At 36.6% G+C, this 19,623-nt stretch overlaps 1 protein-coding gene across 2 annotated transcripts in view; it reads right to left on the bottom strand.

Moving 5' to 3' along the window:
• Window positions 1-19,623, bottom strand: part of PRDM5 (PR/SET domain 5) — a gene marked incomplete at both ends in the record, with an annotated part of 206,846 nt that overhangs the window by 97,733 nt on the left and 89,490 nt on the right. For both annotated transcript variants that reach the window (XM_082837920.1, XM_082837921.1), the window contains 6 exons: window positions 3,284-3,441; window positions 4,686-4,770; window positions 9,094-9,173; window positions 13,044-13,165; window positions 14,591-14,765; window positions 17,152-17,326. In XM_082837920.1, coding sequence (XP_082694046.1) covers window positions 3,284-3,441; window positions 4,686-4,770; window positions 9,094-9,173; window positions 13,044-13,165; window positions 14,591-14,765; window positions 17,152-17,326 — 795 coding nt within the window. The remainder of the gene's footprint in view (window positions 1-3,283; window positions 3,442-4,685; window positions 4,771-9,093; window positions 9,174-13,043; window positions 13,166-14,590; window positions 14,766-17,151; window positions 17,327-19,623) is intronic.

Raw genomic sequence — 19,623 nt, 5'->3', positions numbered from 1 at the left:
TTACTCTCATACTTTCTATTGTATTTTTTATTCTATTCTATTCTATTCTATTCTGTTCTGTTCTATTCTATTCTATTCATGACCCAGTTAATTACTTCAAGACCCACAAAGTGGTCATGGCCCAGAATTTGGAAATCACTGGATGAGGTGTTAGTAGAGGACACCCAATGGAATTATTTTAGGAGAGGTTATGACCAGAGTTCCTCATCGGCTTCTAATGTTCATCCCTTGAAGGTCATATAAAGGTCAGGAAAACAGGTCTCTCATTTGAATAGACACAGCTCTTTCCCCCAGGAGCTTGTCTATGACTTAATCAGGACAAAACCTCTCTGTACTCATTCCCATCATCAAGCAAGTAGTGCCAGCTCCAGGAGCCAAGATGGCTCAGCCCATCTAGATACCACACCCGTCACAGGAGTAGAAAGCACTATACACATCTCAGTTTGGCTTTGCTTTAAATCTGACAGGGAGCAAAATGGAGGGTGAAGACTAATTAACTAATTTCTGTTTCCTGCGGTTCTGAAATGTCTGTCCAATTGTGGATCCAGACGAACAATCTTTATTTAACTAGATCCTAAAAAATACAACTATGAATCAGGTTAAATGACTGTCAGGAAGGATTAGGGAAAAGAAAAACTAATTTTGACCTATTGAGCTTGTATAACTGGCAGGATGACGAAACAAGTAATTAAGTTTAAGAAACAGAAATCACTCCTTCAAAATTTCACGCCCTATTGTCCATCACAATGAAAACATTTCCTTTTCAAGCAAATTTAAATGTTAAAAGAATTGACCCCAAAATAAACCAAATAAGTATAATATAAATACGCAAGTTACATAATCAAAAACCCCAAAGAATAATTTATTTAAAATAACAACCTTTGGTCATGCTACATGATGAAGATGGGTCTGACTTTTAGTGGGCTTTTTTTCTGCTTTCCTTGAATATCCTTACTTTTTAGGTTTGGAACTGGCCACTAATGAATAATGAAGGAAGAAGAAGTTGATTTGCTTTTTTCACCGTAACTCTTGGAAAATATTTTAAACATTTTCATGTAACCATACCAAATACACGCTAGGATCATAACACAGTGAGAAGCACAACTGTCCACAGCAGAAGGATTGAATGTGCTTTCCATTTTGGAAATTACAGGCATCGTTGTTTCTATCCTTCCCAAGGCATCATTATTACTTTCATATGATTTATGATTAAAGGTATGAGAGATGGTGCAAAGATCCTGTGTCAAATTCCCATATGGCATGTAACATAAGTCAAACTGTGAAAAACTCGTAAATGTGGGTAGATCAGTTTCATCAAAGAAAGGAGCAAGAGGGTTCCAGAGACTTAGCAGGAAACTAGCCAGATAATTTTTTATAGGCATGTAATTCCAATGCAGCAGTAATGAATGTGGTCCTGCCTCTGAACATATAATGCCTGAGTTAAACATAAGGGCGGTCAGCAAGAAATTAGGCAGAGATGATTTGGTACACCATCAATCAATCCTGTTTACTCTTTCGTAAATCTGCCTTTTCTTTTCTTTTTAGACTGAAGCTGAAACTGATATCGTAACTTCTTAAATGATTTAAAGAGATGAAATGATGTGTTTGTAAAGTCCCAATAAATACTGAAATAATTATAATTCCAATGAAATATTGCAAATAAAAAGGTAACAAGTTATTTGAAAATGCATTATTTATACGTTGTTTAATAGCATCCTACAATATACCAAAATCAATAAGCAAATATGTATCACATCACAAACTTAAACATACACTTCTAAGACAAAGAATATCTTTGCACACATTTTCTGAATTCAATTCAAACATTATTTATTACCTACACAAAGTAGATTAGATAAAACTTTCTTTTTTTTTTTTTTTTTTTTTTGCGGTACGCGAGCCTCTCACTGTTGTGGCCTCTCCCCTTGCAGAGCACAGGCTCCGGACGCCCAGGCCCAGCGGCCATGGCTCACGGGCCCAGCCGCTCTGCGGCATGTGGGATCTTCCCGGACCGGGGCACGAACTCGCGTCCCCTGCATCGGCAGGCGGACTCTCAACCACTGTGCCACCAGAGAAGCCCAAAACTAACTTTCTGATACAAGAACTTGAGTAAAGTGTAGGAAATGCAAACAAAAATCAATAGACGAAACTAAGAGATTGTAACTTGAAGAGAGTCCTGCTAGAAAGGAGGGACGGGAGAAGTTAGAGAGGTCATGCTGAGTTGTTTTTGATATGTCTTATGCAGAAAATAGGAGGATACAAAGCCGGGAAAGGAAGCTGAGGTCATGGTGTAGAGAACTCCGAGTGACAGGGTAAAGCATCATATGTTAATAGGTGCTGGAAATCTACTTATAATATTAGAGTACAAGAGTGATAGAGCTGTGCTTTGGGATGATTTATCTAGTCAGCTGAATAAGTGGGAAGTGATAAGTAACAAGAAGCTGAATGAGATGGGTATTAAAGTGATGAAGATGAGCCATGATCGGGATGTGGAAATGGTAAAGCAATGGGTGATTGTGACGGTGACAAGGCAACGTAGAGGGTACAATCTTTAAGAATTAGCTTCTAATTCTAAAAAGGGGCTAATATTACAGAAAGAGACAGGGATAATTAGATGCTTTTGTCCTTAACAGAAACTTCCAAAAGTGAAGTTATCTGGAGCGTGCTAAATTCATTAGGTCAAAAGGTGCCCAGTTATGTATCACACGAGCAGTGGCAAATGTGTGTCTGAGAGCTGGGATTAACAAAATAAATCACTTGGAAATCATCAGTACAGAGTTTGTACCAGAATTCATGGATATAGCGGACACTGAGAACATAGAAGAGGCCTACAGTCAAAGCAGCCGGGATAACCCCCTGGGGGAGGGTTCAGAGAACAAAGAAGCCCTCAGAGAAACTGGCAGAAGACCTAGCAGAGTCACTAAAATGGCGCCATAGATGAAGAGGATTTCCAAAAGGTAACAAGAGCAAGAGTGTCAAACTTTATAGAAAGAAAGAAGAGAAGACTTTGCAGTTACTGCAACGCTGGAAAACACTGGATGACACTCTGCTTGTGAGGAGAACAGTGGCAGTAGAGAATACAGATAGGAAACAAGGCCACAGGGGTTACGGCCTGAGTGAGTGGTTAGAAAACAGAAGCAAGATCTTCTCCAATTATTTCATATGTACAGCATGACTCGGATATCCAAAAACTTCTTTGAAGGTAAACAATTGGTCAATTGGTAATTATATCAGGAAATCAGCAAAAATACATAGGTTTATAACAATATTAATAAGCTTTTACCTTCTTGTGATTCTTGTAAACATTTCTGTGGGCAAATCCCTTTCCACAAAGCTTGCATTTGTAAGGTTTGTCTTCACTGTGTATTACTTTGTGAGCACCCACTTGATCGAGCCTCTTGAAAGATTTATTACAAATCTCACAATTATAGGGTCGTTTTTCTGTGAAAAATGAGTGGAGACAATCTCATATCTACATAAAGGTAAAGGATAAAAAAGAAAACAGCCTTACCTTGTATTACTTCTTATGGATAAGTCAACTAAAACATGATCCAAACAACTGAAACCATCTATTACCCAATCCATCTGTTAGATAGGTGAGCCTATTCACAAAAGAAACATCAGTTTGTTCTTTTATTGATCTATTTGCAAGCTAAATGTATAAAGTAGCTTAGATATAAAGATGAAGTTTCAATTCAAGGAAGAAATCCTACTTCTAGATGAAAAATCTGCTGATCGGTATGAGTTCAAGTCAGGGTCACAACTCCGAATGCAAAGGGTGAGTGGCCTGACAGTGATGAAAGTAAAGGACAGACCTGCCTCCTGCTGGGCCAAGAGACCCCACACAGGCCGAGCTTCCAATTCTCAGCAGAAACTACACATTTAGGTTGCTGGGTAAAATCCACATTTATACAATATTCATGTAATGATGACAACTTTTTCAAACAAAGCGTATCTGAAGGCCACCAGATCTTCTATTTTCGATCCACCATTTTTGATCTTCCATTTTCATTTGCCAAAATATCTATATCTGTCTCCAAATGAAGTAGCTATTCAAAAACATTCTGACTTAAATGGTCTCAAAGTACAGACATTCTAAACTCTAGAAAAGAGACTTCATAAAGCAAAAGTTATTTTCAGAGCTGAATTTTTCTAAGTCTGTGTAACTGCCCTATTACTCAAACTTGCTTAAAATGAAACTATAGCTTTAAAAACTTACATTCTCAAAATGTATTTATAAATTTCTCACTAACATGTATTAGTTCCTTAGTTAGAATGTGAAAACATCTAGAAATGTCGGAACTATAATTGTTGAATCGCTCCTAAATTTCAGACACTCTGCTAGCGTGGTACATAGATGACTTCGTTTAACCTGAACAGCAATTTTGAAAGGTAGGATATCTTTTCACAGATGAAGAATATAGAAACAGAGTCTCAAGGAGGATTAGGTAACAAATTAAATGGTGAGTTTGAAGATCTTCAATTTCATTTAGTCCAACCACATATGCTTCAGAAACAAACTGAGGTCGAGAAGCTAAGTAACTTGTTCAAAATCACATGGCCGGTCAATGGCCAACCTGGAACTAATAACCAGGTCTCCTGATTACCACTCTCAGAGCTCCTGAAAATGACGAGGTGAATCTTTTGTAGAGATTTCAATACAAATGGAAAAATATGTATTTTACCTGAGTGGGTGATCATATGACGTTTTAGCTGATTAGCTGAAATGAATTTCTTCATACATTCTTGACAATCAAATACCTCATGAATCTGCAAAACGTTAAATTGACAGTTAAGTCAACTATCAACGCCAAAAACTGTACAGAGCTCAAGTAAAAGTATAAACATGTGGACAGTTGCTACTGCAATATCCAAACTATATATTATAATTCAGCCCTAATTTGTTCACACTATCCTACATAAATTGAAAATGCAATGAACATGTTACCTAGTAGAAACATATTATTAAAAAAATGTAAGACTGCACGTTATTTAAATATGTAAAACAGCTGACCTATTTTTAAAGTGCATAATAAATTTACACTCTCTGTAAAAAATTATACCTAGTATATATTAAGTCTCTGTTATGCACAAATTTAGACTTGGAAATACGTAACTTGCCAGTAAAAATATCCCCTTTACAGTAGTCAACACTCCTTTAAACTTAAATATATGTAGTACAGAACAACACATTAATTAATGTTAGAGACAAGGAGATACATGATTCTGAAAAGCATTTAGCTCACTGCAAAACTCTCACAGGATAGGACGACCACAATAAAAAACTTTATTAGTTTTATTTTTAAAAAATTATAATAAGGGGGAGGAGCATAACTTTAGCAAACAACTGGCTAAATAAATATTACAGTTTAATATTAAATTTAGTTCTTTCCCTCCCAGAGACTTAATCAGAGAAATTGAATAGGCGGTATGAAAAGCAGAAGCTTAGTTTATTACCAGTAACAATGTACAAAGTTCTAAGAGGAATGTGTTGCAAGAAGCCTTATATTAGAAATGTCGATCACCCCAATGAATAAGAGCATCATACCGTTTTGCTGAAGATTCAAAAATGGTTTTGGCGAGGTCCTGTTTTTGTTTCAACCTCATTAAAGGTAGTGCTCACAAAACTAAACCCCAGACAAGCAAAGGTCCTTCTGCAGGAAGCCAAGATACTGTGGTGATCCTTGCAGGATATCTAGCGCCACTACAGAGTGAAAGCCAAGGCAGAAGACCCTGAACTGGTGCAGCAATGAGTAAAGAGTGGAGGACTGGTAAACAGCTCCCCTGACCTAAGTGACCACAGAGGAACTCAAGGCAGGAATGGTGAAAAGACGTCACCAGGAAGGAAAACGGAAGCTGGGGCAAGGCTCACAGATCCCTGGTCTGCAGTCTGTGCCTTAAGCCTATGTCCAGCCACATGACAGGTCTGAGGAAGGCAAGTACCACATAGTACAGCAGGAAAACTTTCAGCCTAAGAAATTTTAAAGGCAACATCTTCAATCATCAAAGACCCTCACAGCAATTATATGAGGTGTAATGTTTATTTGAAGATAATAAGAACAGATTTATATTCTTAAACTCTGTTTCTGTAACATATATCTTTTATAATAAGCTACTCTAAAAAATGATGATGTGCCTTCTGAGACATACATAAATGAAAACATATTTATTTTCATTTTTAATGTTAAATTTTAATTAGTATATACAAATTTTAAATTATCCATATGAAAGTGGCAGGTGTTAAATAAATTACTGCAACATATATTTGTTCACTTAACTCTCATGGCTTCTGAAACATGAAACATTTTTATTTATTTATTTATTTTTTTTGCGGTACGCGGGCCTCTCACTGTTGTGGCCTCTCCCGTTGCAGAGCACAGGCTCCGGACGCGCAGGCTCAGTGGCCATGGCTCACGGGCCCAGCCGCTCCGCGGCATGTGGGATCTTCCCCGACCGGGGCACGAAGCCGTGTCCCCTGCATCGGCAGGCGGACTCTCAACCACTGCGCCACCAGGGAAGCCCCGTGAAACATTTTTAAAGGTTGAATTGAATTGATATTATCAAAATTATAAAAAAGAATATTTACTGTACATGAAAGCATTTTTGTATTGACTATCTTATAGTGGAAAATTCAATCCAAAGCTATTCTCAAAACTCCTAAAAAAGTTTTAATAGAACAATCAGATTTAAAGTGAAAATGACACTAATTAATGCGTAATGCTAAGTAAAGCACCTTTTGTAAAATGTCCAGCTTATTAAATTGACATGGATGGTAATAACTTATCATTTGAAGTCCCAAATTAAATAATTTTCAGGAGGATTATAATATATCTTATTGTAATATAGGGCAGTACACAGTAATGTAAGACACTGTTCTAGACTGTAATATAAATTTGACCTATTCATACAGCACCATCTACTGGCAAGGTGAAATACTACAACCAAACTCTATTAGACATTAGACATACCCAACTATAAGAACAGTCAAAAATGGAGTCAGTAAAAGCTGCCTGTGGCTTCAGAAAGGCTGAGTCAGAGGAGTTATGCTGTAATGAAGAGCTGCACTGAGCTACTAAGTTATTAACATTTGCAGAAACAGAATGGCTGTATTCCACCACCACCAGGTAGGATTTACATCTACCAAGATATTCCCTGGGGGAAAAGTTCTTATGTTATGAAGAAAATAAATGGAAAAGAGAACACTTTTCAGAAATATGCCCCACTACCAACTTTGTTGAAATAGTCTATTTGGGAAAATCTGAAATTTGGTAAGATATCTTAAATTTCAACTTCTTAAGATCAGGGAAGGAAATCAAAGAATTATAAAAGTATGAGGATTTTTTTTTTAATGTTTATTCAACTGGATTTAATCTTTTTGTCTCAGACTAGGTTCTGCTTCAGAAACCTTAAGGGTGATGAGAAGGGAGGAAGAGAGACGTAAAAGCAGCAGCATCTGGACTGGAGTTCTGTGCAAAACTTCCCTTAAAAGGTAGCTTCAGTGCTTGCTTCAGCAGCACGTGCACTAAATTTGGGATGATACAGAGAAGATTAGCATGGTCCCTGGACAGGAATTATATGCAAATTCTTGAAGTACTCCATATTTTTAAACAATCTGATAAAATAACCACATGGAAACTGAAAAGAAAAAAAAAAGTAGTTTCATGGCACTTAAGAGAAGTAATTAAAAGACACTGATCAGTTCAAAAGTCACACTTCATAAATGAGAGAACACAGGCCCAGTGTTACATGGGGGGTTAGGGACAGAAGAAGGTGACATCCACTGTCTTCACTCCTGTCCAGTGCTGTTGCATTACTTCTCCCTAAGGATCATAATCATTCAACATGTAGGATATAACCTCAGACATTTAACAATTCAACTGTCTTACATGTTACAGGTTAAATCCACAGCACATGCTTGGAGCTACAGCGCTGAATATCATATGAGTTTTAAGGCCTGTCAAGTTATTTTGGAATACAGACACACACAAAGAGACAAAATTCAACTTACAAACCATAACAAAAGTAAAATTTTACTTTCACTAGTATCATCTCCTCTCTTCTTTAGTATTAAATGACTAAAAGACAATATTATATGCTCCTAGATATTCTGAAAAAATAATATATGAACTCAGGAAATAATCATTTATATCTTTGTTATTATAATATAACATAAAATATTTTTTTGGACTCTGCCATGATATGAACAAAATCTAAACTTTAATTTAATTCTATTCTGTCGAAAATTCTATTACCTAGTGCTAATGTTGTTAGGGTTAATAACTGTCATTTACTTTTCAGGATAACTTTCACATTAAGATAGCAACTTAGTAAGTTGAATGCTTATTGCAAAATGTATTAAATTTATTTTCTCCTAACACAGTTGGCCCTTGAGCAACACGGGGGTTTGGGGGTTGGACCCACTGCACCCCACTCCCACCCCCCAACCTCTCCCTGCAGTGAAAAGATCGTGTAACTTTACAGCGGGCCCTCCGCATCTGCATAGTCAACCAACCCCTGATCGTGTAGTACTGGAGTATGTATTTACTGGAAAAATCTGCTAAAAGTGGACCAGCACAGTTCAAACCTCTGTTGTTCAAGGGTCAACGGCATAATCGTTTCTGCTAACAACACTCTGACATTCTTCTACATTATTTTTAGCTCTTCAAAATAATAGAGCTCTTTGTCTTCGTTTTGCCACACTTAACTATAATATGCAATCATTTTAAGCTAAATGTCACTGCAGAGCATATCATAAATACACAAAAATATATGGTTTCCTCAAATATATAGTATTTCCTGAGCAAACAGCAACTGGGAAAGCTTGAAACCAGTATGAGGTGTCAGTCAGACACAATACTGTGTTGGAGAAATATTTCTACTAATTCTGAACAACAATAAACAACTCAAAATATTCTTTTGCGAGAGTTCACTCTTTTGCATATCAGTCTTGCATTTCAGAATATGTTAGTAGTTAAATTAATGACAAAACTCTGTCTTTACAATATAAAAATCAGCTAAAAATTTTCATGGCCGACACTATAAATGACTAAAAGATCTTACACTATGATGAGCATTAGTCTTTATCTTACTGACCTTCCTATGTTCCTGCAGGCTTGACGCTGAAGAACACTTTTTATTGCACACTGAACATATGAGTTTTTTCTTAGGATCCCCTAAACAAAAACAACAAACAAAATAAAATAAAATACCACCATGATTTATATGAGAATATTAAGAGGAGTATTAGATACAGTGTTTCTAGGTGATTTATCATTTCTAAACAGGTATTTCATCTTCTTAACTTACAACTCCAAAATTTTCAGTGTTGCAGATATATCCATTAAACTCAGATAAAGAAGAGGCTACATTTTAAACGCTTTCAAAATCTGAGAAATATTCAGCTTGGTATACCACTTTCTACATATATAAAATGGACCTTTCACCTTTCCACGTTCTAATTTAGTATTAAAAGAGAAAAGCACACTTCCGTGAAAAATTAAAATTAATCAAATGTGTACATAAAAGAAAACTGTATTTATTAACTCGTAAGTTGATTTTGCTACTTGCTTTAAATTTTAACAGAATATTTGATTTAATCAGCTGGATTTTTAAAAATGGAATTCAGAGATTATTCTTTTCAGCACTAGACTTGATCAGCCTGCAAGATCTGAGAGTGTATGATTTATCATATTAATGTTAAAAACCAGAATAAGGTAAAATCAAGAACAATGAAACATTATACTGGCATTCATATTATTTTACAAATCAAAACAAAGCTCACTTTTGTCTTCTTATAGAGTGATTATAATTATAGTAGACCATTTCAAATTTCAAATTTCACAGTGGTTATAAAAAACAAAAGATTCAACAAAACAAGATTTTCAAATACGATATAATAACAATATCATCTGCACGCTCATAAGTAACCACAGAATGGTTTTTCAATTTTTAATTGATTGACTACAAATACTCAAAAAGTAAACAAATAATAAAAGGAACCACCATGCAGCCACTGCCTGGCCCCCAAAATGACTAATCCACGGCTATTCCTGCCAAAACCTCAACCTCATCCACTACCTCACTTCTCTATTTTCTTGAAAGAAATCTAAAATCAGTAGAAAACACGATTACAAAATGACTTGATTAAAAGACTGTGTTTACGAGACAGCAACACTTTCAGAAAAAGGAAAAGATTAATTTTTGTCTTATCATTCAAGATACGGATTTCATATAATGCACTATTTTTAGCATGCCAAATAGTATAGCCAAGAAAAATTTTCTTGGTGATTGACAAGTAATATGGCTACTAAAGGAGAAAATTCTCCCAAGGAAAATGAATATCCGACAGCATGCATTTGGTCATCAATTCTCCATCCATATCTATTATACATGAGGGGCCACTGAGAAAGAATATTCCCTCTTTTCCAGCTTGCACCAGCGGGTATGTCCCTCCTTTAACCCACAATCCTTTATTTCCCTAGCTTATCCCTCAACTCAGCTTCTCTCTGAGACTAGACCTTATTCTTTCCCAGAAGGTAGGTCAGGCTTGAGGGAGAGAAGAGAAAGAGAAGTGACATTTCCACAACCACCTGTTTCACCTTATCCCAATACTCCTGCCATGGCTCCTCCAGCTAGAATCACAGGCAATACACCAAACCCCCATCCCTACTCTTCAATCTCTTCTCTCCTCCTATAGCTTCTATTCTTCATCCTAGGACTGGAATCCTAGTTCCTCAGAGAAGAAACATGGGAAAAGTTTATGACTGTTTGCCTGAGAATGTAGATAAATGTTATTTCCCATATATACAAAATCTCTACGTCAGCATCCACAGAATCGAAATCAAAAGAGAAAGATGGTTATGGTGAATTAAGGAAGTTAGACCCTTCACTGTTTCCTCTTGAGTAACTGGGAAGGTCACCCTACAAGCTTCCCCAGGTTCAAGGACAAGAGCATCTACAAAGCCACAGCTAGACTTTATACCGTTTTAGTTTTACTATATTCAGGTTAAGTCTGACATTTGCCTTTCTGATTCAGCTTTCAAATACAGTCAGGAACACATTACTTACAAAGGTAGGAGATGCACTGAAAATTAATACAACTGTACTGAATACGTAGTCACTTAAGTACTGCGAGTTTCAGCACTATGTGGGTTAAGTGTGCTTCTAGGAGCTAGTCTGAGAACCTACCCACCATATGTTACAGTTTCTATGGAAAAATGTGATCCATATTTAACAATTCAACTTCTCTCTTCTCAGCATCTTCAATTCATATCATCTAATGAGGAACATTTGTCATCGTCGGTGGTAAAAGCTGCAAGATCTTCTCTTTCCTTGAATACCTTTGTCTTTCTACAGTAAAGCGTTCTACGACCATGTGTATGAACACTGCTTTTTTTGCTATTCCGAATATGGAATATTCTTTCCCCTAATGTCTGTGTAGCTAACAGATGCAAGGGAAGAAGCAAGAGAGGGGCTATGAATGACCGACTGAGCACCAATTCCAGCAAAAAGTATGCATGGTGGCCTCTGGCTGAAATACAGCAAGTTTCGTATTTTATGTGATCCACAACACAGAAAAATAAAAAACTTCCTTTTACGTTATTTCCTACAAAATCACCGTAAGTTTTCAGAATCAGTAATATTTTAATATCCAAGACCAACTACAAGAAGCCTCAAAGAAATTATGCTTCCAGCACAGTCTGAAGACCACATGCCCAATAACAAGAATGCAAGTTTCCAGAGTTTCAGTGTGCATCTGTTTTTTTACTTAGTTCAGCAAAGTTAACTTTAAAAATGACATGAAAGATTTGTTATAATACATTGCAGACAAAGATGGAGAAAATTAAGAACAGCATTTTAAACATAACAGCTTTAAAAAAACAAAAACTAGGAAGAGACAGGTCTATCAAAAAGTTATGATTGCCTTTTGCAAAGACAGGAAAGGCCCAAGTAGAAAGAATTCAGAAAAATGTCATCTTCTCTATATCCTTCAAAAGGAAAGAAAGAAATCAGAACACTGTGAAGTCCAAGTGATGTGCACCATTCTGAAGCCACATTTCACAAGCCCATACCTTCAGCCACCCTGAGCTTTCAAATATGGCTTGTACTGAGCGTGCAGCCCAAACTGGTGGTGCGAAGTTGTAACTAGCATTAAAAGAGACACTTTTTGGACAATGAACAAGTATAGGAAACAGAAACCGAGTACCGGTTATTCTTTTCTCCTGAATGTGAGAATAAACAGGATAGGAGAAAAGAAATAACACTTTCCTCATTTGCAGAAAGACATTTCCACCCAGAAGCCAACGGCAAAAGTAAACACATGAGAAAAATGTAAGTATAGAAGGATAAGAGGAGTGCCATGAACCTCAGCCTCCTTTAAGGAAAAGACACTGAAGAAATAAAACATTGACTCTGACAATAATCATCTGTTCTATTTAGTGCAACAGATTCAATCCCTAAAGTCAAAATACATTTACCATGTGCTAAGCAGATGAAATCTAAGTGACAAATTTTCTATTTGTCTTATTGTTTAGCTAGCCACTAGAAGGAATTCAAATAGTATCTACTTTATAAATCCAAATATATTCAATTAGCATGTCAAAATGTAGCCAGTAATTTTCTCCAATATAGAAGAAATATAAGGATTTTGAAAAATGGAATTTTACTGTAAAAATATTAAGGCAGAAGGGCATCACTTAACAGTTTTAAAATGTATCTACTAAAAGAGAAATTTCACATGCTAAAATATTAAAATTATTATTTAAAACATTAATTCTTAATGCACCTGGCTACCAAGCACAACTAGATTCTAGCTTAGGTTTCCAGTTATGATTAATTCAGAGATAGGAAAAATGACGAATATTGCTGAAATCAAAAAGAAATGGTGCTCAGTGGAAGAAAAAAATTCCATTTCCAGAGCTCTACATCTGTGTGAAATACAATGGAAAAGTAAGCTCTCTCCTCAAGAGTGAGAATTAAAAACAGATCGCTGTGGCCTGGGGAGAGGAAGCCCCTTTAAAAACAACCCTCTGATGAGTTCTCACCGGCGTGGATGTTTTCCTGGTGTCTTCTCAGGGCATCCTTGCTCTTCAGTCTCTTTCCACAGCTGTCAGCCTTACACACAAACCTGGCATCTCCCCGGCAAGTCTCCTGGTGCTGCTCAAAACTACAAGACAACCAGGAATGGGAAACAGGGAGAAGAAATGGTGAAGACACCTACAAACTTCCAACATCCAGGCTGGCGTTTGTAATGCATGCTCCCCAGTAGAGTTTCAGGGTCATTACAAGTGTTACCTAGGCAGGTAGGAAGGAAAGCACTGAAATTCTGCAGCCATATGATACTAAATCACTAAGAAGCATGAAAGCATGCATGCCTATGATGACCCGCAACTATGTAACAGCCATCTGATAACTCAGATACAAAACCTTGACGCTGAACTGAAGGAAGCATTGCAAACAGAGCACTGAAAACTTCGTGAAGAATCCTTCAGACTGCTTTTCGCTGAGCACTGAAGAACACTGAGGGGAAATGGACAAAAAACAAAAACTGGAAGTCTAAGACAAAGACTTATGAAAATATCTCTACTTTGAATGAAGTCACATTCATGATCTCTCCTTTCATTCTGCCTTTTGCCCTTTAAACTTTTAAGTAGCACCTGCAGTTGAACTATAAGACTCAGCTCAGCAAAAGTATGCTTGGTGTAGAATATGTAACACTAAATTGAATAAAAGCTGACTAGAATGCAGTTTTAAAATCTATTCATTAAAAACTATATAGCCCTTGCTTGGTTTTTTTAAAGAGTGTATAAGAGAATTTCCAAGTTTTAAGTTTTGAACAGAAATTTTTCATCTCAAATTTCATAAGCAAAAGTGGATGCATATATGAAAACTGTCTTAATATGAAATACAGCATGTTTCAGAATTTAAATATATGTATCCACTTTCTCATTTTTAATAATTCACGATACTGTACAATACTTAAGTAAAAGGATAACTTAATATGCTGTTAATATATTTAAAATAATAAAGGGTGCAGAGCAATGATTGGGACCATTTAATTCATTTCATCATCATATCTTGTACATATTCATCTTTAAATTATTTCTCCAACATCGCTAGGAAATAAACAGTGCTTCCCAAAATGGCCCTGTATTCTTCATACTTTGAACTCTCTCCATTTCTTAAATTATTTCTTTCTTTTTTTTTTTTTTTTTTTACAGATTTCAGAGGGAATATCGAATGCAGACCGCTGAAACTTGATCTGCCACCTCAAAGCACTAGCTAAATTATGCATATCAGATTTCAAATTAGTACACCAGTGAGCTTAATATTTAATGGCAAGTTATTAAATGGACAAAGATTGATTAGCATAAACAATGTTTACTTGTTAAACTTCATAATCAGAATGTTTCAAAAACCAATGTACTATATATAGTAAGAGAAGTTTATGACAGTGACAATAGAGAATGCTTAATTTCTACACACACACCATCACACACGCACACAGGTTAGAAACTATAAGACAAACGGAATGAAACAGTTAAACAACGTGTCAGCTTATAATTTTAGATATACTCTTGAATGTACGCACTGTCTTTGCAAAGCCTGTTTAACTGGGAATTTCTTCCCACAGCTCTTGCACTTAAATTCTTTCTCCTCTGTGGGTTTCTGGTGCAATGTCTGAAGATGCTCAGCAAGAATTTCCTCGCTGGTAAAACTCGATTCACACTGGGGACAGGCATAGTCCTCTTTACAGCCAAAGCGACCTGCGAAGAGCCAAGAACTGCTCAGTTTTGCCCTCATTTTAAAATCAAAATTAATGGTGCTTAATGGTACCAGATTAGTAAATTTTTATTATCTCTAGGAGTATGAATAGGTTGCCCATGAAAAATAATAGGAAGTGTTACTAGAATACATTATTTTTTAAATCATTTAACTTGCGTTTCACCAAATTAATACAAATCAAAATCAATGTTTAATTCACCCTGTAACATTAACTTTTCACATCAAAGAGTTATAACAAATGTTGAATTGCAACGGCAAAGTCTTCCCTGAAACGGGTTATCCTGAGTTCACTTTTAGCTGCAAAAAGAGAAAAACTCAACCAAGGGGAACTATGTTGAATTACCAAGGGGAATCTCACATATATATGAAAAAAGGCCAAGGTCATAAAAACAGCACTCATTACAGTAGGCGGAGTGAGGCTCCACTGTCTCTCTGGCTGTCAGTCCTATATGGACTCTCATGGCTCTACCCAAATTTTTCAAAGTGTGCTTCTTAAATTACATATGTTTTCTGGTTATCAAATGAGATTAATTTTTTAAAGATTTTTTTTGGATGTGGACCATTTTTAAAGTCTTTATTGAATTTGTTACCATATTGCTTCTGTTTCACGTTTTAGTTTTTTGGCTGCGAAGCAGATGGGATCTTAGCTCCCTAACCAGGGATCGAACCCGCACCCCCTGTGCTGCAAGGAGAAGTCTTAACCACTGGACCACCAGGGAAGTCCCAAGGTTAGATTTAGATAAAATGCAGAAAATATGAAGAGAATAAAAATCACCAATAACCCCACCATGAAGAGACAACTGCTGTAATCTATTTCCATGCCTGAGTTGTCTTTTGTGCATTCATATTTCATGTGCAGTCTAAGAACCTTTATGATCATACTTTTTATGCAATTTCATGTATTGCTTTTTCCATTTAATATTTTCTCAAGTCAAATTTTTTTTAAACTTAAGGTACCATAATTTACTTATTTAACCAAACTCTCCATTGTTTGACATTTGAGTGGATTCTTTGTTTCTTTTGATCACTGTTTGGTTGGTTTTGCTTCTGTTTTGGGGGGTTTTTGTTTGTTTGTTCTTTGGGTTTTATATTTTGCTTTTATAAACAAAACTGAATTCTAAACTGAAAATATCAACAATATAAGCATGTGATTCATATGTTCTAAGAATCTGTGTAAGTTTCTGTTGATTCTTCTTACCAAAGTAATAGAAATTGATATTTTGTTAACTAAATAAAGAAAAATCAGGGCAGTAATAAGTAGGAGACTTATTTTTAAGGTAAAATAGTGGACACAGTAATACCGTACCCTGGGGGCAATGCTGAAAATAAATACAAAAATAAAGAAAACATAGAAGAGTACAGAAATAATTCCCATCACCCCAAATCTGACATTCCAAACAGCATAATGCATATTTGGAAAGACAAAACAGATAGCCTGTCCTCATCTTCCTTTTAAATACTCCAACTAAAATAAAGAAACAGAAGCATAATCTGGCAATACTGGGAATATTCATACTTTTTCAGCCAATGACATACAGTTAGAATAGAAAATTCATATAAAAGACATTAATACCACAGTAACTAAAGAAACCAGTGTCACTTCTGAAGTGGCTTTGTTAAGCAAAATGGAAAAATTCTCTATAGTAAGTATCAACCTTTTACAAAATGTGAACACCCTTAACACCATTCACATTTCCCTCAAAGCCCATCAGGAGTAAAACACAACAAAACAGAAACAAGCCCTAATAACAATTGATTATTCCCTGGCAGATGACAAACAAGTGACATCTATCTCCTAGATTGCAGGGCTGATTTAAGCAAGTCTACCTATGGTCAACATACATTTTTGGTCACCCTACTAGAACAACCCAGCAATGCTGTAGGCCTCTATGATCAGAACAAAGAAAGATCTCCAGATGCTCCAGATTCTCAAAGGATCCTAAGAGTGAAGCCCAGGAATAATCCCACAGGGCCCAGCAGGACCCCTGCACTCACCTTTCCCCACGTGCAGATGAGAAAGTAAAGTCTCAGAGGTAGTGACTTGCCTGGTTAAAACATGCATGAATGGCAGACTCGGGGCTGGAGTACAAAAATCCTCATTACTGGCTACCCACCAGTGAGAGCAGTGAAAGCTGGGAGCTGCCGCTGACCTTGGCAGTCCTACAGGGCACGTCCATCACCCACCCCAGCCCATCATTCCCTTCCTGCTGGAAGAGAGGCACGCAACTGAATATCCTCCGAGAGTTCTGACAACAACTAACTTTATTTTGAGAACACCCTATTATATTGCAATTATAATCAAGCACAGTTCAAACTTTATTTCTCCTACAATTTTCATTCTCTCGGACCATCAATTAGAGGTAATACCTTTTCTGCCGGCTGTTGATTGTCCTTTAGAATTTTTACCTTCCTCTTCTTTGATCATTGTCATAATTTGCTGTTCTTCTTCATCGGCCTCCATGTCACTATCCAGGTAGCCAATCAGAAGCTCTGTATCTGTTTCTATATCTTCAATTGCCAAATAGAAAATGTTTTCTCCTTCCTGAGACAAAATTAAAAATATGTGTTGTTATATGACCAATATATCTCAATAATAAAAAAAGCTAAATCGTTCATTTTTGATAGTAACTAAGAAATCATTTTTAAGATACACTGAGTATCATGGGCTCATGAAAAGTTACTGCTCCGTTTTTTATATCTCCACTTGATCTAACACTGAAAAAGGAAACTGACAATATTTAGTCACCTGGCAAATAAACTACAAATATATATTAAAGATAGTGATATTTATACCTACCAAATGAAATAAGGATAATTATTTAAATTTCTAAAAGTTAAATTTTGCATCATTAATTGGCTTTATGCAGTAACACCTTGTGGAGATCCATAAATGCAGTAGAAAATAAATTTGTTAAGTAATGGTGTCATTTCTGAACCCAAACAGAGAGCAGTGAGATATCAATGACTTAATTATGATTAATATAAAATGCAAAACTGAAAGAAGAAAACTTTCAAGTTATAACACAAACCAGAGGAACTGCAAATGAACCCTGAAAGAATTTCCAAAAAGCTGGACCGGGAATAGAAAAAACACTAGGTACCTGGGAGGTTCAAAACATTGACTGGGTCATCACATGTACCTAAATCCCACTAAAATGACAGAAGAAAGAAGAAAGCAAGTTCCACCCTTAACATACCACAATTTTTTAGAAAATTCTAGAAGAAGAAATTAGCCAGGGTTGCTAACGCAGAAGAAATCTCAACCCATAACAGACTGAGAAGAGGAATGCAGCAAAGAATAACCCAAGGAAACCCCAGAGAAACTTCATACTTGGAACCAACGATACAAAAAGCCCCTCTGGGGCTTCCCTGGTGGCGCAGTGATTGAGAGTCCGCCTGCCGATGCAGGGGACACGGGTTCGTGCCCCGGTCCGGGAAGATCCCACATGCCGCGGAGCGGCTGGGCCCGTGAGCCATGGCCACTGAGCCTGCGCGTCCGGAGCCTGCGCTCCGCAACGGGAGAGGCCACAACAGTGAGAGGCCCGCGTACCGAAGGGAAAAAAAAAAAAGCCCCTCTAGGCCTGGGGCCAATTACCAGGGAAGCCAGAACTGGGGCTGCTTAGCCGGCAGTCCCCAGGAGAAACACCCTGAATTGATGTCTTTTACACAGTTGAGGATTTGTTCTGGGAGGGCTCCTAGCTTGGCTGCTGAGGATAAAGAGAAGCAAAGCATAACCTGAATTGCGGTGGGCAAGTGAGGGAAAGAAGGACAATAAGCTCCACCCAGGACTGAAATCCAATAAAGCGAAGAACACAGAACAAAGCCTCCTCTCCTCTGGCAATACCATAGCACCTAGGTGAGGGAGGGGGAGACAGAGGAGGAGGAGAAATCTGTAATGAATGTATGCGTGTATATATATGTATGTATACACGAGCAGAACCCCATGAACAACTGGAAAATATGCATCAAACTGTTATAAAGTTATCATTTTGAGGCTGGGAGAAGTAGGAGTCTATATTGAATACTGTTTTAGTTTCTTCTTACAACAAAGATTACTTTGCAATTTAAAAATGCAATTTTAAAAACAATAAATATTAGAAAATTCCATGGATGAGGCAGAAATTATGATCACATTTATCAAATACTGTGTAAGGGAGGACTGACTCAGAAGTTCAAAGCAATGAAGCACATTAACCATTAGCTGCAGTTGATTAAATGAAGTGCCTGTAATATTTTACAGCATTCTTGGAAGTTCATGAATTTCATACCTCCAGAAACACAAAAAGTTATTTCTAATTAAGAACACAGTTAACTTCTATACAACTGTTACTTTTAATGCAACAAAAACAAACAAAAACTAATGTGGGCACTCAGCAAAAGAAAGATTTCTTTCGCAATTAACTCAGAAGCGGCACTTTCCAGGTTTTGGAAACTACTTGCTAAAAGAGTCACCAAAGCAACCAAGGGCTCACCTAATGAAGATTTCAGAAAATAATCATAAACCTTAGTGGTTATCTGATCAATATCCAAGAAAGTTAACTGAAATGTCTTTCCAGCATATTAGTCATTCATTTTATAATGAATGACCTTCATCGCACCAAGAGAAGATAATCATTTTTAATTGTAAAACATGATAGCATTAACTTAAACAGCAATCGTAAGACACAACATGCCTATTTAGGGGTTCTGTAATAAAAGAAAATTTTAACATACCAGTTAAAACTTCAATTTAACAAAAGTAATGGCTGCATTACAAGCTCCAAGGATCAAGTACATGTTCTATCTGTATGCCAAACATGTGATAAGAGGAATGTCATGACAGGTATTGCTCCAATCTAT

Source organism: Leucopleurus acutus (genome assembly GCF_964270905.1).
Source record: "Leucopleurus acutus genome assembly, chromosome: 4".
NCBI classification, from domain to species: domain Eukaryota; kingdom Metazoa; phylum Chordata; class Mammalia; order Artiodactyla; family Delphinidae; genus Leucopleurus; species Leucopleurus acutus.
This window is presented reverse-complemented; position numbering and strand designations above follow the sequence as displayed.